The sequence below is a fragment of the Hyperoodon ampullatus genome (genome assembly GCF_949752795.1).
Source record: "Hyperoodon ampullatus genome assembly, chromosome: 2".
Lineage (NCBI taxonomy): Eukaryota > Metazoa > Chordata > Mammalia > Artiodactyla > Ziphiidae > Hyperoodon > Hyperoodon ampullatus.
The window spans coordinates 61347103-61374738 of NC_136915.1; the positions used below are offsets into that span (position 1 = coordinate 61347103).

Here is a 27636-nt window from a genome sequence, read left to right on the forward strand (position 1 = left end):
AAATAACAGAAAATCCAACAATACCTCCTGAAAAGTAGGTTTATCAGTCAACTCATTGAGTGTGACTATTCATTCCTTTTTCATCCAGTGAAATAATGGCTTTCCATAAAACACTGTTTCTTACCACTCATAACACGTGCACTTGAATATAAGCATGTACACACACACACACACCACCACCACCAACAACAACAACCACAAGGGTCTCTGGTGAAAGCCAACTCTAAACTCCTTGCATTGGACTAAGAAGCCAGGGCAGCTGGTTGTGTAATAATTCTTCAGTCACTGAGGATTAGATGTGTATTCCCAAAGTCAAACTTATTCCTTGTTTGAATTAACATTTAAATTTTTTTTTTAATTTTTGCAAAAGCAACAAGAACAGGAAGCTTATTCTCTTTTGAACAAGGATGGGACCACATAAAGAAGAAAATATGACAAAAGATTAGGGAAAAAATACTTTCTCCTCTCACCAAAGGAATACATTTCTACTATCATCACAAATGCAAAACAGAAAAGCATGCATGTTTTCTATTTATTGATTTATTCAAAAACCATTTGAAACCACACATCTACCTCTATGAACTAGAAACCATGTTAATGTCAGGGTTACAAAAATAATATACTCAGTGACCTTGAATATATTTGTTTGAGGGGCTCACATATAACATGAGAGACAAATCTGTATTCCATTACACATAGCAGAGACTGATTTGTATCATATTCAAGGTATGTACAAACCCTGGGGCAACAAGTAAGACAGTGATCAATCCCTTATGCAAATACTGAGGAATCAGAATGTATGTCTAGTTGGAAAAGTTTATATCTGCTTCTTCAATGTATTCATTTATTCAAAAACACTTACATAGCATTTATCATGGGCTAAGCACTATCTAGATATTTTACAAATGATTCACCAAATTCTCACAGCAACCCTGTGAAGCAGATTTATTACCAAGCCCATGTTATAGATGAGGAAACTGAAACAGAAAGAGTAAGTAACTGGGCCAAGGTCACACAGCCAGTAAATGGTGGATCTGTAATTCATATCAGCTCCAGAGGCTTTTGTTCCTCTGATGCTCCAAAATTCTGTTGCTATAGAATCAATAGAAGGTATAAATGAGAATTAGGCTCATCTTACTTTTCACAGTTACTCCATTCCCAAAATCCAACCTTGGAAATCAACTCAGACCTCTAATTCCTTAGTTAGTGTATTATTTAAATGGAAAAGTAGTGATTAAATCTTCTGTAAAAGAGTGCTGCCTAATTTTTTTCTGCTTCAAAAGTAGATTTTTTATTATATACTGCCAAGTTTAAGTGGATTTCTCACTTTAGTTAGTACACTTAATTCCACATTTTGTGATGCTCTTTGTGGGATACCCTACACCTCCCTACCCTAAACAGGCATGGTTTTTTTAATGTCCAGTGTTGGCAATTAGTTGTTGTGCAATTACCTAGAAATGCTTGACTTTGAAAGGCTAATCTTGAATGCAGTCTTCAGCCAATGTCTGTCAGTTTCACAGGATGATTAATCCTAAATTTTTAGTGTTATAAAACAGAGGTCCCCAACCCCTGGGCCATGGACCGGTACCGTTCCATGGCCTGTTAGGAACCAAGCCACACAGCAGGAGGTGAGCAGTGGGTGAGCGAGCGAAGCTTCATCTGTATTTACAGCCTCTCCCCATCGCTGGCATTACCGCCTGACCTCCGCCTCCTGTCAGATCAGCAGCGACATTAGATTCTCATAGGGGCACGAACCCTACTGTGAACTGAGCGTGTGAGAGATCTAGGTTGCGAGCTCATTATGAGAATCTAAGGCCTGAAGATCTGAGGTGGAGCTGAGGCAGTGATACTAGCTCTGGGGAGCAGCTGCAAATACAGATTCTCATTAGCAGGGAGGTTTGACTGCACAGAGATCATAATAAATCGATTGCTTGCAGACTCATATCAAAACCCAATCAGTGAGTGGCAAGTAAAAACAAGCTCAGGGCTCCCACTGATTCTGCATTATGGTGAGTTGTATAATTATTTCATTATATATTACAATGTAATAATAATAGAAATAAAGTGCACAACAAATGTAATGCTCTTGAATCATCCCCAAACCATCCTCCCTCCCCCACCTCGGTCTGTGGAAAAATTGTCTTCCATGAAACCAATCCCTGGTGCCAAAAAGGTTGGGGACTGCTGTCATAAGACACAGGGAAAAAAGCAAGTTCCTTTTTATTTTTAGTTCATGTACCAAAATACATTAAGCTAATATACTTTTTAAATACTTTTGGAAGCCTGGGCTTTCATTTTTCCACTGTTTTTCATAAATCAGAGAAGCAAATAGATAATGATCAGAAATTAGTTTGCTACATAGCTCTGTCTTGTGGCCATCACTCTAAGATCAATCAACCAAAATATGACTAAACAGCAAACTCCAATATCTTCTTTTGCTTGTGATGGCTTCCACATTTTATTTGTTGCCCACCACTCATCTGTAGGCCCCTCTATGTTCAGAGAGATGTTGGAGCAACATTTAGCATCCTCAAGAACTCTGAGACATTGGGCCTTAAAGGCCTTTATCACTCCAGGCTACTATTGCTTTTATAAGATATTTGAAAGTAAGGGTTTAGAAAGACAAAAATAAACACCAAATTGTTATTTTGCTTCCAAAAAAAGATATTTAGAAACTTCACACCAAAATATTTTTGAGTTTGCTGGAGATAGCAATTCAGGAAGCTTCAAAGAGAAAAGAAATTTTCTCATCATAATGAAACAAAAAAAGAAATATACACACACATAGACACATAATCACATATATTATTCTTTCTATGCTCATCAGAAGAGATGAGCTAAGGTAACATAATAGTTCCTTGGGGTGGAGAGCTATAAGTAAAGTGACAGTATTTTTCCAAGGAACATATTTCTAGGCATGAGGAGAAACTCAGTCCCGTGGCCTGACTCACCCAGAGTACCCAGTTCTGAGCCTAGCAACTATTCACCTGTTCTAAGACTGTGTTCGCCCTCTGCCCACATGGGGAACTGGAGGAGCAGGGTTAGAGATGTGAGTTGAGTTAATTAAGGCGTCAATCAGAAAGTGCTAATGTAATCGGTAGGCTTTGTAGTCTGAATTCCAGTAAAAACGAGTTTGAATGTTAGCTCCACCCCTTATTAATGGGGCAACTTTGGAATGCTACTTGTAGTATATCCTGTCATGCATCATCCTCCTGAATGAACTCCCCAGCTTCTGGGCATTCTGCTTGCAGCTCTCCACCCTCTTCAGGAATTGCCTCAGCTGAGAGAATTTTCTCATGCAGGGTTACACCCCTATTCCAGGAGACCTGCAGCCAGTGATCAATCAAATAAGACTCTGAAGGCCTGGCCCCTTCCCTGCTACTTCAATACTATTTGAAGGGTCAGCTGAGGAATTCCTCAAAACTTCATCATAGCCCACCTTCACCTGTCCAATCCTGCTTCCTTCCTTCCCTCTTTCTTTCCCCTGGTATTAATTCCAAGAATCTCTCTCATAAATTTCTCTTTGTCTCCAGTTCTCAGGGAAACCAGCATGTGACATTACTTAACCTCTAAGCTTTATTTAATGTGTGTCCAAGTGCAGATTCTGATTCAATATGTCTGGAGTGGGTCTGGATTCCACATTTCTGACAAACTCCCAGGTTGTACAAATGCTGCTGCTGTGTAAAACACGTTCTGAGCAGCAAGAATATAAAGTATTATGTCAAGTAATATGTATAAAGTACTTAGCACAGTGCCAAGTGTGTGCTTGCATAATAAATTTGTTTATGTAATATTTATGTGTTTATACTCTGTCAAATAAGTAGAGACAGTATAGTAAATTGTATACAGGTAGACCAACAAGCAGATGACCCATTGAACACAGATATATGTGGGACATTTATTTGCAAATCATGCCCTTAAAGAAAAGGAAAATGAAGGATTTTATCTTGCTCTAATTCCCATAGTACATGTCCAAGCTAAACAATCACTATTCACTCCCTGCGCAATGTATGACCTGATTCCTCCCCTGTCCTCAGTAATCAGTTACTAATCCAATCATTTCACATCTAAATTTTTCTGGATCCATCCTCTCTTCATCCTCACTTCTGCTGCCTTAACTCAGGTCCCTTTCATCTCCTCAGCTAAACTGCTTCCAAATCCTTCTAATCCTTTCAGATCTACTCTAACCCCAGTCATGAATCTTCCCTTCACATTTCCCTGAAGTCATTATTTCAAAACACAAATCTGATTATGTCATTCACCATCTTAAAAGCTTTGACTAGCTCTCCTTGCCTATAAGATAGAGATCACGTAATCCTCACATGACAGGCAAGGCCGTTTAACAGCTGGCTTCTTATGATGCTTAATTTCATCACTGTATCCAGTGACGTTGAATCTCCCACTCTCCCTCAAACACACCACGCTTCCTCACACTTCTCTGTGCTGTTCTCTCTTCCAGGTACAGTTTCTCCTTTTCTTGACAGCAGTGCCTTCCAGGCAATTTGCATCCCTTTGTTTCTAGGGCATTCTCTACATGCTTTTTTTATTGTACATATCATAGGGTATTATAGTTATTTATTTGACAGTTTCCTTCACTGCTATAAGCACCTTAAAGACTTTATCTATATCATGACAAGTCTCTTCCCAAGACTTTATCTATATCATGACAAGTCTCTTCCCTCACATAGCTGACTTATTCATGATTGTTCTCCAGTATATAACAAAAGCCCTGGTACATAGTAGATCCTCAAAAGAACAAAAGGACTGTTGAATGAACAAACTGATTCTGCATAGTAAGATGAAGTCCAAATCACGATTTAATACCTTTCTTATGCATTTGAAATTGTAAGAATCAGAATGTCAGCATATGTTGTTTAGGTGGCAACTTTTTTCCTTTCTTTTCCTTACTTCTTTTTTCTTTCTTTCTTTCAATTTACTTAATTCTACAGCAACTTTGAGATTATTGCTGCTATTTTTCTTTTTTTTTTTTTTTTTTGCGGTACGTGGGCCTCTCACTGTTGTGGCCTCTCCCGTTGAGGAGCACAGGCTCCGGATGCACAGGCTCAGCGGTCATGGCTCACGGGCCCAGCCACTCCGTGGTATGTGGGATCTTCCTGGACCAGGGCATGAACCCGCGTCCCCTGCATCAGCAGGCAGACTCTCAACCAATGCGCCACCAGGGAAGCCCATTTGCTGCTATCTTTTAACATATTGTCTCTATTGGGAGATATATTCACATATCATAAAATTTACCCATTTAAAGTATACAGTTCAATGGTTTTCAAAACACTCACATAATTGAACAGGCATCACCACAATCTAATTTTGAACATTTCCATCACCACTGAAAGAAACATTAGCAGTTACTCCCTTCCTCTTGACCTTTCAGCCTCTAGCAATCCTTATCTACTTTCTGACTCCATAGATTTGCCTACTCTGGACAATTCATATAAATGGAATCATACAATAGGTGGTCTTTTGTGACTGGGATCTTTCACTGCATGTTTCAAGGTTCATCCATTTTGTACCATGTATCGCTACTTTATTGCTCTTTATTGCTAAATAATACTGCAGCTTATGGATATACCACATTTTGTTTAACTGTTCATCACTTGATGGACATTGGGTTGTTTCCACTTTTTGCCTGTTGTGAATAACACTGCTTTGAACATTTGTGTTTCTTTGTGGATGTATATTTCATTCTTGAGTATGTACCTAGGGATTTCTGGGTCATATGGAAACTCTATGTTTAATATTTTGAGGAATGGCCAAACTGTTTTCCAAAGTGGCTGTATAATTTTACATTCCTCCTAGAAATGTATGAGGGTTATGGTTTCTCCACATTCTCGCCAAAACTTGTTATTGTTGCATTTGCTTTTAAAATTAATTTATAGTGTTGTGGTTTTTACAACTTTAAAATATTTCCTGAAAGTTTCTCTACTAACCCTGAGTTTATGCAATGTCATCAAGTCTATAGGGAAGTTAAAGACGTTGGTATACCTGGATATGTCAAAAAACAGAATAGAAACGGTTGACATGGACATTTCTGGATGTGAAGCCCTGGAGGACCTCTTACTGTCATCCAATATGTTGCAACAGTTGCCTGACTCTATAGGTGAGACCATAATATCTCATCACGAATGTTTATGTCAAATATACTGTTTTCTATAGCTCATTCACAGATGTAGGGTATATACTCTTAGCATGATATTAATAAATTAGCATGATCATTATTCAAGGTGATAAAATATTTTACCAATATCTTAAAATGAAATGGTAACTATAGTTGTTAAACTCAAGAAGACTCTCCTATTAAAGTGATCCTACTAAATTGATATATTTTAAATAATTTTAGATCTCCTAAGTTGTAAAATGTTATTATAAGGAGTCTATATCTTAGATTTAAGTACTTTGATAAACATGTATGTCTCCTTTTATTACTATAGAATTATAGTAGCTTCTATCCACAGTGTGGCTATATTCTATTTTTAATAATATTGTAACATCACTATAATTAGGAATAACACAATATGAAATATCTTATATTACTATCATTCAAAAAAGACATCTCACATTTATATTTAAGATTCATGAGGCCAGATATCTTGTCGGTTAGTATATATTCACCACTCAATCTATTTTTGTCATAACTTTTTATCTGAGTAAAATAATGAAAGAATCTAATTTAAATATGAGTAAACCTTTTGTATGTATATCTTATTATTATTTATGAGAGGAAACAGCTAGGAGAGTAATTATCGAACTACTTAACTTTGGAATGTAGTTTTTAACACTCTGAATTAGATGTATCATATGTTCCGGAACTTATTAATGCTTCTGAAAATTGAGTCACAACCTAGGTAGTCTGATTGAAGGGAAGCTAGAAGACAAAACAGTTTCCCAAATTTTTCTTCAATATTTTATTGCTTCCATTTTCACTATGCTTTCAAGCTAATAGAGAATACTAGTTTTAACAGAACAGGCTGGCTCTTCTTTCTTTGTAGATTTGATGACTTTTTTATTTATATAATTATATATTTTTATAACAGTGTTTCTCCAACTTATTCCACCATAAGACTTATCTGAGAGCTTTATTAAACAGTTCCACATTTCCAGGCTCGTTCTGTGAAAATTCTGATCCAATAAATGTGTAATAAGCCCTCTGTTCTGTATTCTTGTTAAATATCCTAGATGAAACTTATGATCAGATAAGCTTAGAAAATACTATTTAGTGTTGTAGAAGATAAGGAAATATAATAGTTTAAAAGAGCATCCTCTAGTCAAGATGATAGAGATGGTCATCTGGTCAAGATAACCATATGGTCAAAATACATATCTTACTCTCCTACTCAATCACCACTCTATACCTCTTCAAAGACACAATGAGAATGGAAAAACTATATTAGAAGAACATATTTTTGTTCATTACTGCCTCCTTTGTACAAAGAATTATGCCTGGTGTATGGTAAGTGCTCCTTAAGTATTTAGTAAATAAAATAATTTTACTCTGCTTAAGAAGAATGAACATATACCTGGATTTGAGACATAATGGAAACACAGCAGTGACCCCAGGCCTGACTGATGGTCTTCAGACCACAAACAGAAGTGGTAGCCATAAATTGTTCCTGCAGTTAAAAAAAAAAAAAAAAAGACCTTAAGCATAACAGAAGAATACAGACTTACAGGGACTGAGGCAGGGAAGGAACCCTTTTCTGCAAAGAGAGACTTGAAAAAACCTGCAACTAATATGTAGAGCTAGGGTGGAAGGAGAGAACAGATACAGATTCACTGCTGAAAATTACGGCCCGTCACAAGCTGGTTTGGACTGAATCTGCAATATCCACCTCAAATGAGAGTACCGTGTTGCTAATATAAGACCTGGTTCTGAACTCCAGAAACTTGGGGGTCAGGTGGAGGTAACCATAAGTGCCAGACAGGGAGGGGTGAGCATAGGTAAGGAAAAAATATTTACCCTCACAAATGGGCATGAAAACAAAAATTTTAAAGGAAAACTAATGTTACAACAACCAAAAACTCAAACAATAGGAAAATTTACCCCAAGGGAAACCAAAATTATCAAGAAATGTAAAAAAAAAAAATGTTTAAGTATGTGCAGATCCTCAAATAGATATAAGGAAGAATAACATTTGTAAAAATAAAAATAACTTATAAAACAAAAACAGGAGCTATGACTAAGAACAGGTGGTTATAAAAAAGAACCAATTAGAAATTCTGGAAATGAAAATGTCACATAGTGAAATAAAAGATGATATGATTATTTGTTTAAAATATCTTCCATTAAGAAAGCAGACTAGGGAATTAGCCTTCTGGTCTGGGGAAGGCAGCATGTATAGATGATAGAAAATATCAGATTAGATCCTGGGATGATAAAACAGACCAGCACAGGCAGGTGGTATTACATATTTAACACCTTCACTTAGAATCTGAGTGGTTCTCAAATTAAGAAAATAACATGTTAGTAGCTTACTCCTGGAACTCTCTTTGGACCCTATTGACCTTTTAGGGAAAATTGCATTTATACATCTGCAGAGTTGCCAGAGTACCTGATTATACACGTAGAATGGCTGACTTTCCTCTAAGAATTTCCTTCTTGGTCAAGAGAAATACCTGGGAACTCTGTTCAAAGGTCCTAAAATAATTTGTTGATTCTGATTGGATGGTAAATTGCATCTCTTCTTCTTTATTTGAGCATAAATCGTCTATTGAACTACCAACATTTAAAAGAATAAAAGACAAGAAACGTCACTGTATTAATAAAGGGAAATAGCAACTAAAATAAAATCTTTACTTCCTTTACACCTGTTTTAATTCTGCAGTTGTGGGGTATTTGAATGGAGTGATATATTCAACAATGAACCCTGTATGCTGAGTCCCTTTCCTTGTGCTGGTTGCAGGGAGAATGAAGGGGGCTCTTTACATTTTCTAGATAGAGCTTTAATAACCATCTTCTTTGGATAACAGAGAAACTCAGTAAAGGAGAATACAATTTTTTTACTTTCCAAAATAATTTATCTTATTCACTTAGTGGTTAAAGACAGGTTTTGTAGTCAAGCTACCCGAGTTCAAAGTCTGGGTTTTCTACCTTACTAAATGTGTGACTTTACAAAAGCTACTTAATCTCTCTGTGCCTCATTTTTATCATCTTTTAAGTGGGGAAGTAATAGTACCCGCATCAGGGGATTATTCTGAGAAATAAATGAATTAATATATGTAATCTTGCTTCGAACAGTACCTGGCACATAATAAATGTTCAATCAATGTTAGGGACTATCATAATATAATAATTATTATAATCGTAGATATGATGAGTGAGTGCACAACCATTTGGATTTCAAAATTCTATTATCTAGGGTAAATGCCATGTAAACATTAGCTATTTTTGATATTAATGTTTAATACATTACTGCTTATTATATATTTATATATAAGTAGCTAAAATCATAGCCAAAAAAAAACCTCCTTTTTCTTCCTCTTCAGTATATCTGAGTTGGGAATATAGGATAAAGAGGTGGGGAATTGAGGAAGAAATATGATAAAGTACCTTTGGTGCCTGAGGGTAGACAAGAGTCCAAGCAGATATGATATAGCTATGTAGTATTTATCTGCAAGAGGAATTCATGAGCAACAGAGCTGAGGCTGGTGGCCTATTTCCACTCCAAGGACAACCAGATTCCTACAGAAGCTCCAGAATGTGTCCAAAGGGATACATTTATGTGAGTGACAAAGTAGCCACACCACAAATGAGTGAAGTTCCCTTAAGTCCACAGACGTGGAACTAAGAAGGGAGCCCTAACTCACTTCAACCTTTAAAGCTATAGAAGCGGGCTTCCCTGGTGGCGCAGTGGTTGAGAGTCCGCCTGCCGATGCAGGGGACACGGGTTCGTGCCCCGGTCCGGGAAGATCCCACATGCCGCGGAGCGGCTGGGCCCGTGAGCCATGGCCGCTGAGCCTGCACGTCCGGAGACTGTGCTCAGCAATGGGAGAGGCCATAGCAGTGAGAGGCCTGCGTACCACAAAAAAAAAAAAAAAAAAAAAAAGCTATAGAAGCTTCTGTCAATTTTCAGAGCCACTACTCCATTCTTCAAAAAAAATCTGTTGCATCAATCTTTTGGCCTTCATCCCTATCCTGCCTCGAAATTTTCTCACCACTACTTCAGACCTAGGAACTGTGATTCTCTTAAAGACTGCTTTGCAACCTGGTTTCATGTTTGCAGAGCCAACTGTAACCCAGCCCAAAATTTCTCGTGACTGAATCAAGCGATGTTGAGACTGTCAGCCCTCCTCTGGCTCCACTGGTGGGCAGGGGCAGTAGTTTGATCAGGACTACAACTCATAAAAAAGTTAGCTGTAATTCATAGTCCCCTGTTGTCTTTTCACAATTGATGAACAAGCTCAGGAGTTCTTTTATATTTCCAAGGTCTATAGTTTTTTACACATGCACCAGAGAAGCTAAAGTGATTCAGTCACCCTTTGAACATAGATGAATATGGCAGTGGGTATTCAAATTTCAGAGATTAATTACCCCAGTGAGAATTGTCTTCTTTCTCAGGTGCTACTGTTTTCAGCCATGTATCCTAACAGCACAAGCTGATGTATTAATCTCCAAATATTGTAGGTATTTTCTCACAGCCTGATAGTGATAACATTTCTCTCCACCGGAGCAGAAATTCTGAGTGCTTCTGCAGAATACGTAACTGAGCATAGTGAAACTTAAAGTGCAACAATGGCTTTATTTCAGACTTCTTGTGACTTACTTTTTGCCTTTAAGGTATGCTCAAAATACTTGAGGTGAGTAGGCATGAGCTATAGCAGTGCTTCTGAGAGCATGTTCGCAAAACACCACTATACAAGATACTCTGTGCATACACACAAGTTGCCCAATAACTTTAGTGTCACCCTGTTATATTAGCATATTAAAAATTCCTAGATAAACTTCATTAAAGAAATCTGGTTGATTTTGTTTAATTTAGATTTCCCAAACGCTTTCAACCATGGAACCTACTATATCCATCAGAACAAGTTTTCTGCAAAACAAGTCATCTATAGTGTATATCTATAGTTCCAATGTAAAAAAAGAATTAGCCACTGTTAATGCTTTGTCTTGGATTTTAGCTATTTAAGCCATATTGATACAATGGGTTCTGTTACGGCTGGGTAAAGGAAGCTGTTCTTCAATTACTCTGTGGTTTTTGCTCTTTGAAACTCTGAGAGTAGGAGTAGATCAAGCAGTAAGAGTATGGAGGGCATAAATCAGACAGTGAAATATAAATAGTTGGAACTTCAATTCTTGACCAGTTCTACTTGATAGATTAAAAACTACAAGTTTTTGTGCTTACTGATGATCCAAGTCAAGAATTTATGGTAACAGAAAGAGTATGAAGTCATATGTTGTAATTTTCCAAGTCAATAATTATAACCATTACACTGCAGTACTTCAGTACCCATTTGTTGATTATTAGGCTTAATTCAGATTTGTTTTCAATTTGTATCACAACAGGAATGTTAGTTATTAGTGCTTATGGGTTAATTAAATACCGAACACAGCTGGCTTGAAAAGTTTCATCTGGTGCATTTGCTGCATAATAGAAAAGGGAAATGTGGTAGTAGTACTGCCAACTCAGGTTTCTATGGAGCCCTAAGTTTTCTTTATTGTCTCCATCAATGTACTTGAACTCTCATTGATGTAAGTAAATTTTTTGTAACTGGAAGGTTAAAACTAGACACACGAATATCAGTTTGTAGGTTGATATAAGCAGAGTGCCAATTAACATGACAAACATTCATCACCCAATCAAGTGATGTTGAGACTGTCCGCCCCCCTCTGGCTCCACTGGTGGGCAGGGGCAGTAGTTTGATCAGGACTACAACTCATAAAAAGCGATTCCTTTTATATTGTATTTTTTGTCAGAAATCTATTCTTATATATTAATATATCTTCTTCTCTGTTTTAGGTTTGTTGAAAAAACTAACTACTCTAAAAGTAGATGACAATCAACTTACAATGCTACCCAATACAATCGGAAAGTAAGTGACAAAGTTTCATACCAGTCAGTCTCTCTAAAGCCAGAAACAAATGAATATATTGAGTTTTCTACTTTCACACATTTTCTGCTAGAGATATCAATAATTTTGTTCATATGTAAACTCATTTTAGACCACATTTTATTTAGTTATATATTTGTATATAATTTATCTTAATTTAGTTTTATATTTAGACACTGCTTTGACACCCAACTATATATTGATAATATCGTAAGAAATACTTAACCATCACTCTTTCAGAAGCAAATTGATTACCCAGACCTTCAATTATACCATTGCCTGTAATTTTCCAGATACTATTAATTTGATGTTTTTGACTAACAGCTCTAAATTCACTTATGTCTTACAAAACCAAATCAATTTTTATAAGATCTGCATTATGTATATGTTACCACTACACTGTTAGTAAAATTTGATATTTGTGGAAACTTAATGTATTTTTAGACTTTAAGGAGATAAGCATCTGTTTTAGCTTGCATTTTAAAAAGCTGCAAGGTGAAAGGTCATCATTGCCTTTTAAGGACAAAATATATTCCATTTATTTGAGAGTGATTTATTTCTAATTTTATGTTGCCATTAATGTTTGATTTACAGTTCTTTAAGAAACATATGTATGTTATTATCAGTGTTGCACTGAAACTCTTTTGTTTACAACTTGTGTAAAGTGAGAAATCAATAAGCTGTCTTTATTCTCACATTATGTAAGGCCATTTTACAGGAATCTTGCCCCACATTTCATGTGAAGAATTATATAAATCCATAATTTAACAGATTTGAGTGTACTTGGGGTGGTAGGGAGAAAGCCTAGCTTTTTTTTAGAAAAACATTTATTAGCTATAATTGATGTACAATAAACTGCATATATTTAAAGTCTACAATTTGATGTTTTGACATTCATATAAAACCATTAGGGGAAGTGTTAAAGAAATGGACTATATGACTGTATTTTATTACAATAAAAAAAGGCAGAATAAAAAAAACAGTAGGAAGTATATGCGAAATCTCTACCTTCTGCTCAGTTTTGCTGTGAACCTAAAATGGCTATAAAAATAAAGTTTATTTTTAAAAAAGGAAGAATGACTGACAAACTGTGGTTACTCAGACTTGAGTATTTGGCAAACATCTTGTCAAAAATGAACAAAGTGAGCTTGTCCTTCAAGGAAAACAACTGACAGAATTTGTTGCCAACAGTGAAATTTGAGCTATCAAGTAAAAATTAGAATTTTGGAAAATTTGTATCTGCCACTGTGAGTTTGACAGCTTCCTAATATTTATAGCCTTTCCTGATAAGACTGGTGTGATATCACTGGTGTAATAATGAATGTGATTTGTTGATATTGTAATATGAAATGTGTCAACATTTGGAAAATCTGTTCAACTCAGTGAAGCAACACTTTCCAAATGACCAATGCGTGAGCTACAAAATCACACATGAGAAATAGATGCATTCAAAGTGCAAAAAGATTAGTTGATTTTAATGTATTGGTATGAAAAGTAAGAAAAGTTCATTGATGTATTTCAGATTCTACATGGCAATTACTGTATCCCCTAAAAAGACTGCCATTTGTTGAGTTTGGGTGTAGTATCAAAGAATAATCACAATTATCCAAAAAGACCATGAAAATACTCCTTCCTTTTCCAACTACCTATCTGTGTGAGTTTGGACTTTTTTATGTATAACTTAATCAAAACAATATACCACAACAAATTGAATACAAAGCAGATATGAGAATACAGTTGCCTTCTATTAAGCTAAACATTGAAGAGATTCACAAAAATAAAAATGTCACTCTCTTCTCACTAAAGATTTTTGTTTTGGAAAGTATACTTACTTTTATAAAAATGTGTTACCTACATTAACGTGTCATGGGTTTATTATTGTTATTTAAGAATGAATAATAAATAACTATTTTTAAATGCCTCTTTTAATTTATAATATTATAGATACCAATAGGTATAAACCATATTTTTAAAAGTACTTTAAGATTACCAATGATTTTTAAGAGTGTAAAGAGGTCCTAAAATGAAAAAGTTTGAAGATTTCAGTTCTATAATACATCATGTCTTGGATGGTAAAATTGTGACAGCCGTTGTCTAACATGTTCTCACTTCAAGGTAGCACTTGTGGCAAAAAATAAACTAAATTTCTAAAATTTTATAGTATACCTTAATAAACAACCTGTATGAAGTAAAAATAATAATAATGATATAATGGCTTTGCTTTCTTTAGGGAATTCAGAACTGATAGATCAGAGATTTAGTTCAAGGCTAGAGATAAAATTTGATTAGAATCCTATTTAATGGCAGCCCAGATCACATGCAGAAAGTGTTCTGTAAGTAGTGAAATGGTCTTTATTTTATTATGAGACATTCTACCTAGAACTCTGTGCACCAAAATGTTCAGATCAGCTGCAGTGACCAAAAATATTCTTATTCTGCACATCGAATGTTTCAATAGGTTAGGCTTATCTTTAGTAATTTTTAATAGTCCAACTAGTAAAAATTGCTGAAAGAATTCATTTCTCAACATCCATGACTTTTGTACCAAATGACTTGTAAAATTAGTTATTTTTGTTGTTGAATCTTAAGTTGTGCCTAGGAGTTCCAGCCACTCTAATAATTAAATGTACAATGAAAATAGTAACAAACAACTTTTTGTGTTTGCTCATATTGTGCCAGATACCATGTTTGGTGCTTTACATGTATTCTTATTTAAAGGCCCCATCAACACTATTCAATGTGTATTATTATCTCCCCATCAACAGATACAGAAACAGAGGCTGAGAGAAGTTATCAGATTTCAAATCTAAGCTGCTAATTGACCTATGTCGCTTCTTTTTTTAAAATTTTATTTATTTATTTATTTATTTGTTTATTTATTTATTTATGATACAGCAGGTTCTTATTAGTTATCTATTTTATACATATTAATGTATACATGTCAATCCCAATCTCCCAATTCATCCCACCACCACCATGCCCCATCCCCGCTTTCCCCCCTTGGTGTCCATACATTTGTTTTCTACATATGCGTCTCTATTTCTGCCTTGCAAACTGGTTCATGTGTACCATTTTTTCTAGATTCCAGATATATGCATTAATATATTGTATTTGTTTTTCTCTTTCTGACTTACTTCATTCTGTATGATAGACTCTAGGTCCATCCACCTCACTACAAATAACTCAATTTTGTTTCTTTTTTATGACTGAGTAATATTCCATTGTATATATGTGCCACATCTTCTTTATCCATTCATCTGTCAATAGACACTTAAGTTGCTTCCATGTCCTGGCTATTGTAAATAGTGCTACAATGAACATTGTAGTACATGACTCTTTTTGAACTATGGTTTTCTATGGGTATATGCCCAGCAGTGGGATTGCTGGGTCGTATGGTAGTTCTATTTTTAGTTTTTTAAGGAACCTCCATACTGTTCTCCATAGTGGCTGTATCAATTTACATTTCCACCAATAAGTCTCTTATTTATCTTTTGTATCATCATTTACCTTTAAATTATAATGTCATTCCCTCCCAACTAGTATATAGGCTCCTTAAATGTTGGTATCATGTCTTGAACATGTTTAATCTCTTCATTGTACCTAGGCAGTATGGCACAGGGGAATATTTGCAAGACTTGGAACTAGACTGGCTTCTCCACTCATTAACTAATTGACCTTGGACACGTCATTTCACATCTCAGAGCTGTAGTTTTCTCATCTGTAAAATGGAAATAATACATCTCTGAGGTTATTGTGAGACTGAGTGTTAGATAGCCTTCAATAAATTATAATAGTCATCAATAATAATAAGCAAAAAAACATTTATTGATTGATTTTTCTTATGTTCATCTGGGTAAGGATTAGTAATATAACATGAATGAAAGATCCAGTTCTTAACAAGAAAAATGTTTTATACTTATTTACAAATATGATAATAATGCATTGTCTTATTCTGCACAGGCTGCCGTAACAAAGTAGCATAGACTGGGTGACTAAAACAGCAGAAATTTATTTCTCAGAGTTCTAGAAGCTGGGAAGTCCAAGGTCAATGTGCTAGCAAGGTAGCATACATTGAATCCTCACTGATACTCTACATATCAGGCATTATCAACCAATTTTATAGATTAAAAACAGGGATTAATAAGTAGATAAAGTTCACTCAGATATTACGTGGCCACACTAGAATTGGAACCCAAGCTTGTCTGAACATTTTCACGGAATTACATTACTTCTGTTAAGAGTTAAAAGTGAACTAAGAAAATGAAGCCCAAAGTCATTTATTTTTATGTTTATTAGCATCTACATTAATAGAAGATTTAATGGTATCTAATGGTTTCTAATGGTCATAAATGATGTTAAAGTTTAATCATAGATTATCTATGTAGTATATTCACAATTCCTCTTCCCCATTAGCTAGGTAATTGAGGGTTAATGATACAGTAATATCTTCTCATCCAAGACTGATTCATAAAGACCAAACTAAAGTAGAGAAAAATGTGGAGAATGTTTTTAGAAAATTAAGTCAATATTGTTGTTGTTGTTTAATGTCAAGCATTACTACCTGGAGTAGTGTTGCTTGTACTGATATGTGATCTAAGGTAAAACCTTACCAAACACAACTCTTATAATATTTATACATGAATTTTAGCCATCACTGACATATCTTTTTTTTGTGTGTGTGTGTGTGTTTTTAATATCTTTATTGGAGTATAATTGCTTTACAATTTTGTGTTAGTTTCTGCTGTATAACAAATTGAATCAGCTATACGTATACATATATATCACCATATCCCCACCTTCTTGCGTCTCCCTCCCACCCTCCCTACCCCACCCCTCTAGGTGTTCACAAAACACCGAGCTGATCTCCCTGTGCTATGCAGCTGCTTCCCACTAACTATCTATTTTATTTTTTATTTTTTTTATTAGTTTCTGCTTTATAACAAAGTGAATCAGTCATACATATACATCTGTTCCCACATCCCTTCCCTCTTACGTCTCCCTCCCTCCCACCCTACCTATCCCACCCCTCCAGGCGGTCACAAAGCACCGAGCTGATCTCCCTGTGCTATGCGGCTCTAGCTATCTATTTTAAATTTGGTAGTGTATATATGTCCATGCCACTCTCTCACTTCGTCCCAGCTTACCCTTCCCCCTCCCCGTGTCCTCAAGCCCATTCTCTGTGTCTGCATCTTTATTCCTGTCCTGCCCCTGGGTTGTTCAGAACCTTTTTTTTTTTTTTTAGATTCCATATATGTGTGCTAGCATACAGTATTTGTTTTTCTCTTTCTGACTTAACTTCATTCTGTATGATAGAATCTAGGTCCATCCACCTTACTACAAATAACTCAATTTCATTTCTTTTTATGGCTGAGTAATATTCCATTGTATATGTATGCCACATCTTCTTTATCCATTCATCTGTTGATGGACACTTAGGTTGCTTCCATGTCCTGGCTACTGTAAATAGTGCTGCAATGAACATTGTGGTACATGTGTCTTTTTGAATTATGGTTTTCTCTGGGTATATGCCCAGTAGTGGGATTGCTGGGTCATATGGTAGTTCTAATTTTAGTTTTTTAAAGGAACCTCCATACTGTTCTCCATAGTGGCAGTATCAATTTACATTCCCACCAACAGTGCAAGAGGGTTCCCTTTCTCCACACCCTCTCCAGCATTTATTGTTTGTAGATGTTTTGATGATGGCCATTCTGACTGGTGTGAAGTGATACCTCATTGTAGTTTTGATTTGCATTTCTCTAATGATTAGTGAGGTTGAGCATTCTTTCATGTTGGCAATCTGTATATCTTCTTTGGAGAAATGTCGATTTAGGTCTTCTGCCCATTTTTGGATTGGGCTGTTTCTTTTTTTGATATTGAGTTGCATGAGCTGCTTCTATACTTTGGAGATTAATCATTTGTCAGTTGCTTCACTTGCAAATATTTTCTCTCATTCTGAGGGTTGTCTTTTCATCTTGTTTATGGCTTCCTTTGCTGTGCAAAAGTTTTTAAGTTTCATTAGGTCCCATTTGTTTATTTTTGTTTTTATTTCCATTTCTCTAGGAGGTGGGTCAAAAAGGATCTTGCTATGATTTATGTCATAGAGTGTTCTGCCTATGTTTTCCTCTAAGAGTTTGATAGTGTCTGGCCTTAAATTTAGGTCTTTAATCCATTTTGAGTTTATTCTCATGTGTGGTGTTTGGGAGTGTTCTAATTTCATTCTTTTACATGTAGCTGTCCAGTTTTCCCAGCACCACTTATTGAAGAGGCTGTCTTTTCTCCATTGTATATTCTTGCCTCCTTTATCACAAATAAGGTGACCATGGGTTTATCTCTGGGCTTTCTATCCTGTTCCACTGATCTATATTTCTGTTTTTGTGCCAGTACCATACTGTCTTGATTACTTTGTAGCTTTGTAGTATAGTCTGAAGTCCAGGAGCTTTATTCCTCCAGCCCTGTTTTTCTTTCTCAAGATTGCTTTGGCTATTTGGGGTCTTTTGTGTTTCCATACAAATTGAGAAATTTTTTATTCTAGTTCTGTGAAAAATGCCATTGGTAGTTTGGTAGGGATTTCATTGATTCTGTATATTGCTTTGGATAGTAAAGTCATTTTCATAATGTTGAATCTTCCAAGCCAAGAACATGGTATATCTCTCCGTCTGTGTGTGTGTGTGTGTTTTAATGTTACTCTTGCCATATTTGCAAGTACTTTATTTAAAAATGTATGGTCACAGGACCAGGAGCTTCTACATCACCCACTAGCTTGTTTCAAATGCAGAATCTGGGCCCCACCCCAAATCACTGAATCTGCATTTTAGCAAGTTCTGCTGGTGATTCATATGCACACTAAAGTTTGGGAAGCACTGCTTTGAAGTACTTTATACTTCCTTTGCAGCTGTTTTCACTTTTAATGTGTACTATTATAGACTATAGAGAAAACTTCTAAAAAAGGTAGCTTTTGGTCTTTTTTTTTTTTTTTGTACAAAGGGTAATGTAGTTTCAGATGTACAGCAGGATGATTCCATATTAGTATGTATTGCAAAATGATCACCACAGTAAATCTAGTTAACATTTTTCACCATACATAGTTACCTTTTTCTTCTGATGAGAACTTTTAAGATCTACTCTCAGCAACTTTCAAGTACAGTATTGATAACTATACGATGCCATACATTACATCCCCGTGACTTATTTATTTTATAATGGGGAGTTGATCCCTTTTAGTCACCTTCACCCATTTTTTTCTACCCCCTACCCCCTACTCCTGGCAACCACCAAACTGTTCACTGTATATATGAGCTTGGTTGTGGGTTGTTTTTTTTTTTTTACTTATTTTTGTTTTTAGATTTCACATATAAGTGAAATTGTATGGTATTTTTCTTTCTCTGTCAGATTTATTTCACTAATTTTGGTCTATCTTTTGAATGCCAGTGATAATCTGAGTAAATGTGATACAACTGTATTCATATAGGATCCTGTATTAAAATACCTTAGGTGATTTATAACAAGATAACCATCAATAAAGTCAGCTGGGCTGTTAGATTTTGAGTTTGAATCCTTTGAATTCAGAGATCATTGAAGAATGTGTTTTGCACATAATAGATTTTCTTTGTAACCCAAAAATGTAAAATACTTTCAGGCTATAAATTATAATTCAGTATAGCCCATGATGCAGTAAAAGTGTTGTCTTTTTATTGTAGGAAGTCCTCACTTTGCACAGTAGTGGGGACTATGAAAACAACCACGCACACTGAAACTATGCAAAATAGTCTTAAGAATCAATGGAGGAAATTATGATTGTTCTGACAAAAAATCTTTAAACCTTTTCAAACATTAAGTACTATTGCTATTGGTTATAAATGTATAGTGAAATGGAAAAATAATAAATCAACATGGATTTAATACACAGTCATTGTAAACATTAGGAGCATCAAGAATTAAAGTGGGTTTTTTTTTAAAAAAAAAAGCTTATCAAAATTAGTTTGAACAGTGCTTGCCTTCTTTTCATTGTGTAAATTGTAATTCAGAATGAACATCTTTTCTATGAGTCAGTGAATTGTTATCCTCCTTTTAAGCTTGGATCAGCTTCCAAACTTTTATCCTTTGTGCTTTCAATATCATGAAATATCTCTGAGAGTTCCTTTAATGTAAAGTTTATTGCCAGGGTCACTTCCTCTGAGACATCTTCATCCTTTTCATTACAACCACTTTCCTCATTGATGTCAACAAGTTTTCCTTCACTAAGTTCCTCTGGCAGCAGATCTACAGGCTCTCAAATAGTGGCAGGCAGCATTCCCATAGTCAGCTGTTTCTTCTATAATCCCATGTATGTTCAGTTCAAATCCTGCCAAGTTATTTGCAAGTGTGCTAAAAGTTTCTGCTACAATGCATGAGTACTACTTGCTGTTACTTCCTGCCCTGATGTTTGAATATTTTCAATTGAATGCTTTATGTCATATTTCTTCCAACACTCAGCTAAAGAAACTGTATGATCTCCAGTTGTAGCATCAATAGCCTCTTCAAAAGTCTGTGTAAGATAACAGGCCTTCAAAGTTGAAATAACTTCTTGGTCCACTGGTTGGATTAATGAAGTTGTTCTTGGTGATAAAAAGCAAATTTTCACATTTTCATCTAAATCCCCAAGAGCAATAAGATGACGAAAAGCATTATCCAACAGGAGTAGCACTTTAAATGTTAAATTATGGAGCTTATAGTATCTCTCTATAGCCGATTGACAAGAAGGCAACATAACTACAAGACTTACTGTCTGTGTGTGAACTGAATAGTGGATGTGCAGAGGCTGATCACTGACAGACTCAAAAAAGTAATATGACTAGTCACTGATCATGATGTACATCTGTTATTTACACAGCAATTGTGAAGAGTTAGCAGCAAAGTTTTTACTTTATGCAGTTACTCACAGTTAATATACTGAGGTAACTGAAATTTGAGCAATGTTGTTGGGGGACTAATGTTATTCAAGGAAACCATGATAACTGAAATCTGTGCAAAGTAAGGAGTGCCTTACTATGATTCAAGACTAACTTCAAAAATGTTTTTATAAAAGAAAGAAAAATAAGAAACCTTAATTATATTATTTAATTGTTTAATTCTTTGACTTCTACCTCTGAACATACATCTGAAGTTTTACTTTTTTAACATCTTTGCTGGAGTATAATTGCTTTACAATGGTGTGTTAGTTTCTGCTTTATAACAAAGTGAATCAGCTATACATATACATATGTCCCCATATCTCCTCCCTCTTGCATCTCCCTCCTTTCCACCCTCCCTATCCCACCCCTCTAGGTGGTCACAAAGCACAGAGCTGATCTCCCTGTGCTATGCGGCTGCTTCCCACTAGCTATCAGTTTTACATTTGGTAGTGTATATATGTACATGCCACTGTCTCACTAGTTTTTATTTTTAAAAATCACTCGTACTTTCATGACCACTTGCTGAGTACATGACCACAAACCATAGATGGAAACCTCTTTCATTCAATTCTACCAATTCTTAGTGTATTATATGTGTATGACACTGTGCTGGACTTTTTTTAAGAAACAAATAATCTGTTACTGGGTTTTCCACATACATTGGTTTCTGCCACCACCAATGCATACATACAGAGTCACACAGCCATGTATGTCTGGTACCCATTGACATGACCACCCCTGCATGTGTGGGCCTCAAAGGCTTTAGAAATTAATTTCTCAGGGTTCACTAATAAAAAGAGAAAATATTTCCTGAGTGTGTATTTTATGGCAGGTATTGTGCTAAGTTCTTCACTTACAGTATTTCATGAAATACTCAGAGAAACTGCATGAGGCAGGAATTACTAGTATCCTCACCACAAATACAAAGAAACTAAGGCCTGTGGAAAAGTAATATGACTTGGCTATGCAAAAGGAAAAGCATTTGCCTAAGAGCTATTATTCACAGCTGAATACTGTGTTTCACCACTTCTGGGTTCTAACCAGTTGAAGCTGTTAAGGACCATAAATCATGAGTTACCCTGATCAGGGTCAGACTGAACTTGACTGAATTAGATTCTTCCCTGACCCATGAATGATGGGACTTGATTTACCTACTTGTACACAGACTTGTGAACTTATTCCAAGCTCTCCATAATGCAAATTTTTCATCTTTAATGAGCATGATCATCATGACCTCCTGTCACCACCCTCTTTTAGCACAGACTTTTCCCCCCGCAGTGCACTACTAAGTGAATTTCTTCTGAGTGTGAACAGGGAGTGTTCCCTTTCCTGGCAGTAAATAAAATCAGCTTTGATTTTTGAGCTCTGATCCTTGTTTTATTTATTTATTTATTTTTGGTACACGGGCCTCTCCCGTTGCGGAGCACAGGCTCTGAACGCTCAGGCTCAGCGGCCATGGCTCACGGGCCCAGCCGCTCCGCTGCATGTGGGATCCTCCCGGACCGGGGCACGAACCTGCGTCCCCTGCATCGGCAGGCGGACTCTGAACCACTGAGCCACCAGGGAGCCCCTTGTTTTATTTTTTGATACCCAAGATAATATGTATAATAAGTGACAAGACTGGGACACAAATCCATTCTAACTTAAAACCCAAATGCTTAATTTCTGTGTTCACTTGTTAATTAAATTATGGGAATAAATTGCATTCAAGCCAGCTAGTTCCAAGATATAAAAAAGGGAAGTTGATTCTACAATATTACTCCAGCTAATTCTAATTCATTCTTCCCTTTACAATGGTGAGATCATCATCCTTGAGGGTCCCTTCCTATTACAGTAAAACAATGATATGAATGGTAATAACAGTGTAATAATATTAACATCCATGACAACTTAAATATAGCTAGCGCTTACTCTGTGCCAGGCACTCTTTCTTTCCCAGTTATCTCAAACCAGACAATGAAATGTCTTGTTCCCTTGTAATAGCTTGAAAGTGTACTCATACAATTCCTTTCTGTAGATTTGGGGTAAAGCAGGCTAAGTTTGGAGTGGTGGAGATTTTGGCAAACTGGAGAGCTGTGCTCATTTGAAGACAGCAGCCATTACTCTGTTTCCATTATTGTCATGCAAGAATAAAGGCCCAGTATTTGCAGATCTTCTTCTTTTTCAAAAGGCTGCAAAAGTCTGGGTCATTATGTAGAGTTTACCACTTTTTAAAATACTATGTAAACCAACCAAAACACATCTGCAGGCTGAAATGAGCCCTGTCCATAGCCTCCGCTACTGATGCATAGGCTGAGAAGCAAGAAAATAGAGTGGAGCCATATTGTCTGCATTTAGGTACTAGTTTTCCTACTTTGTGTGGCCTTGGACAAGTTATTTAGCCTCTTTATGCCTCAATTTCCTTATGTGTAAAATGGGTTTAAAATAATAGATATCTTCTAGAGTTATTTTAAAGAAAAGAGTAGTTATTTTTATCTCTAAAATGCTTAGTAAAATACCTAGCATTTAATCAGTGTTTTTGTTGTTAATATTTTGCCCCCCTTATCTTCCCTTTCTTGGACCTGCCCTCTATACTCTTCTACCTGCCCATGCTAGTTATATGCACTCATTCCAAGGATATACATTATGAGCCTCTGACTATATGTGACACCTAAGTTGTATAAAAACAAACAAAACTTTTGTCATTCTCAATGACTCATTTAAATGACAGGTGAATTAAGAAAGGAGAAAAATGAACTACATTTATTTCAGCAAATTGAACCACTTATTAAATGGTATTGAACCATTTGGTTGAACTGATAAATTAACTTATATAATATTACGCAGTCACTAGATAAATAATTTGGTTGGTGAATTTGAATATATGGCTTTTCCAAAACTTTTGTGCCACATGACCTTTTAAAATGTCTAACTAATATATTTAATTTTCAGTTTATCTTTATTAGAAGAATTTGACTGTAGCTGTAATGAACTGGAGTCACTACCTTCTACTATTGGCTACCTTCACAGTCTTCGGACATTAGCAGTCGATGAGAATTTCCTTCCAGAATTACCCAGAGAAGTGAGGAATAAACTTGTTTCTATTAATTTCTTTTAATGAATCTGTTTGGGGATTAAATCTTAACAGGTTCAGTAGCAGTGTTGCTTACGAGTTGAGCTGTGAATGTATACAGGAATTATTTATTTGTTAATCATTCTTTTTTAAATGGCAAGTTATAAGTTCTTATATTTGACCCAGGAAATACATTTGATTTAAACACTGCTTGCCAAAAATAGTAATAAAATATTATAAATTAGTTCATGTTAAGGAATACAATTTTAACTAATCCAACTTATATATTTTGCTTTTAAAAACAATAAATAAATTTTGAGATAACTATACTTCCAGTTCTAAGTGAAAGTTTTTAATATAAATAAGTTTTTTAAAGTATCATGTTGCATAATATTGTTTTAACTTCAGGATCCACCAAAATGGTCCATTAGCATTCATCTCTAAATGGGACTTTCATGTATTCATGTCAAGAAAAAACTGTGAAGTATATTTTCAATTTAACATTTTCTATTACATGTTTTCATAATACAGAAACAATAATTCATATATCATTATTTAGAGACAAAAGTTATGAATAAAAATAAAAATGCCATGTAACATTAAATAAAACTAACTTTTCAAAGGAAATATCAACAATATTTCATTTTTGAGTATATATGATCTATTATAAACATAGATTATTAGTACTTACTCGGATAGACAAAAACAATGTGATTTATGAAAACAATGAAGCTAACAAGTATTCTAATCATGAAATTAAAAAGAAAATTTTTCCTTCATAATATGTAAAAAAATATGAGATACACAGTCTTAATATCTAAAGGAATATATGTATTATAGACATATTTTAGAGAGTGAGATTATAAAAAATAAAACAATACACATACTGATAGTCTTAAAAGTGATAAAGAAATTTATAAATTAATTAAATTACTTTATAAATTATAAATGTCAGTATAAAAATAGTTTACACTGTGATTCTTTACTTTTTTTTTCTTTTGTTACCCATAGATTGGAAGCTGTAAGAATGTAACAGTTATGTCTCTACGCTCCAATAAACTGGAATTTCTTCCTGAAGAGATTGGACAGATGCAGAAACTAAGAGTCTTAAATTTGAGTGACAACAGGTATTTCTGCAATATTTCACAATCACATGTTATTTTCTAAAAGCAAATTATTGTTTCTTATCAATAATTTTGAAAAATTTTTCTGTCTTATGAAGTATATGGAATGCAAATATTTATATAAGTATTCAAATATCCATTTAGAAAATGGCAGAAGCTAAATTGTTTTTAAACTGATATTTCAAACTTTTATTGTTTGATTATATAGAAACATATATTGTATATTAAAATTATGTAAAATTTATACACCCAAATTTATGTACCAAAACCCTCCCATATGCAGAAAGCATAATATTATGAAAACATGGAAAAATAACTGTAGTGAAAATCTACAAAATTTATTAATAAAAATATGTACACAGTTATGTATGTATGCATACATATATGTCTTCATGTATATATTTATGTCTCCAGTAAATTAACTGAGCTATGTATATACTGTCCACACCACCAGAACACTGGTGAGAATATTGCCAAGAAGCTAGTACTCAAAAGTCATAATGTTTGCACATTATAGTAAAGAACCAAATGGTTATTTAATCATGTTCTGAAAAGGATGAACAAAGAAAGGATAGGTCCTCTTCTTGTGACAAAGTTGTTATATTGGTGAATGGCTGAAAATGCTGTTCATCTTTATTTCTACCACAGTCATCCTCAAATAGGAAAGGATAAAAATCAATACTGACTAAAAATAACTTCTAAGAAGATAAAGTGATTGTGGATTAGAATAGACTACTTGAACTCTTTGTTTTCATTAAGTTTCAGTCAGATAAATGATAATATGAGAAGCTAAGAGACTGCAACAAAACTAACAAAGATTAGCTTTTATGGAATCACAGAGAATGTTCAGATTCTAAGGTTTCACTAAGTGTGGGAGTTCTCATTTGTTTGTTAGTTTGTCTAAGAAAAAACTACTAATGTGAATTTCAAAAACCATTCACTTAGTAGCTTAAAATATTCCATGTAAGAAATAAAATATTTTTTAAAGGCTTTGGATTTTTTTTTTTAAATCAAGGTGACACGGAAACTTCATAGCTTGGTGCATCAAGAGTAATTCATGTAAAATCAACCCCATTTCTTGTTTTGACTCTTAACAGACAAGATAATGAAGGAAATGCATTAAATGTGCCCAACTTTCAGTAAGACATTTTTCAGAATTTTCTAATTATATTCTTGTGAATAAGATTAGAAACATGGTCATAGAGATACCATAGGAAGATGGATTCCAGTGGATTCAATTACAGTCCCCAGTGGAACCAAGTTCCATTATTGTCAACCTGGAGGGAGGGTTTTCATGGTGAGCTGGAAGTCTCTCCTAAATACTTGGTCTGCTCAAATTTTATACATTAATAATTTACATGATGATATGGAAAATATGCTTATAAAATATTTTTAAATGACCCATAGTTAGGACTACTAATGGAGTTACTTATCCAACAAATACAGCACATGTGAGTATGTATCATAGGACAGCACGTTGCTAAATGCCAATGCAAAAGATTTTAATGAGACATTGAGAATCTCATAATAGTAGGAGTTTAAAATACTTCATCTGGTCAGAAATATAAGCTAGTTTGTCTTCTAATACAGTGATTGGAACATAGTATAGAGCCAAATTAATATTTTTAAATTGATGAATTAATCAATGAATCTTAACCTGAGATTAAAATCAACATTCAGTCAAAGCTGAGGCTAAAGTTGAACATCACTGTCAGAGAATAAACTGCTTGGATAAAAGATTAAATATTAAATGTTATCCAAAAGTCATGATTATTCCAATTTTATATTTAAAGTGTAATAAATTTTAGAAGTTTGTCATTATAGTTCAGGAACAATGATTCTTTTACACTGTCAACTGTATGATTGTTCCTGTGATCAATACACCACACAGTTATGATACTAAATAAATGCTCACTTGCAATGGTGGTCACTAGAAGAGCAAGGAAAAATGAGGGTAACATCCTTTTCTGACAATTTCTTTCCATACTCTACATTTATTATTTGATTGATGATTTATCATGGCTATTGTATATGATTCTGGACAGTTTTCCCCTCATGTAATTTTTATGTGGCAGAATTGATATTCTACTTTTAATTCATCTCCACATGATGTAAAAACTTCTCCTCATAACACATTACTTCATAATTTCTGACTTAATTTAAATAACTAAAAAATTAGAAAACTTTAATGGGCAATTTGGTTTAATGTTATAAATGCTAGTATAATAAATAATTCTATTAAAATAATTGTGATATAATTTAATCCCTGTCATTCTTTATATACTTATTTATGTTTTACAAGTTTATGTTAGCTCAGAAAGGTTATTATAACCTTCCTAAACTTACCTAGATAATACACATTCTGTTGATATGTTTCTTGGCTTGTCAATATCTTTTCATATTTATTAAATTATTTGATAGTGCTTAATTGCTTTTGCATATACAATTAACTACTTCCACCATCCTT

The 27636-nt window shown here is 34.7% G+C and overlaps 1 protein-coding gene across 3 annotated transcripts in view; it reads left to right on the plus strand.

Moving 5' to 3' along the window:
* Positions 1–27636, plus strand: part of LRRC7 (leucine rich repeat containing 7) — a gene marked incomplete at both ends in the record, with an annotated part of 384656 nt that overhangs the window by 249793 nt on the left and 107227 nt on the right. For all 3 annotated transcript variants that reach the window (XM_079697001.1, XM_079697002.1, XM_079697003.1), the window contains 4 exons: positions 5971–6115; positions 11973–12045; positions 23925–24054; positions 25057–25172. In XM_079697001.1, the coding sequence (XP_079553127.1) occupies positions 5971–6115; positions 11973–12045; positions 23925–24054; positions 25057–25172 (464 nt within the window). The remainder of the gene's footprint in view (positions 1–5970; positions 6116–11972; positions 12046–23924; positions 24055–25056; positions 25173–27636) is intronic.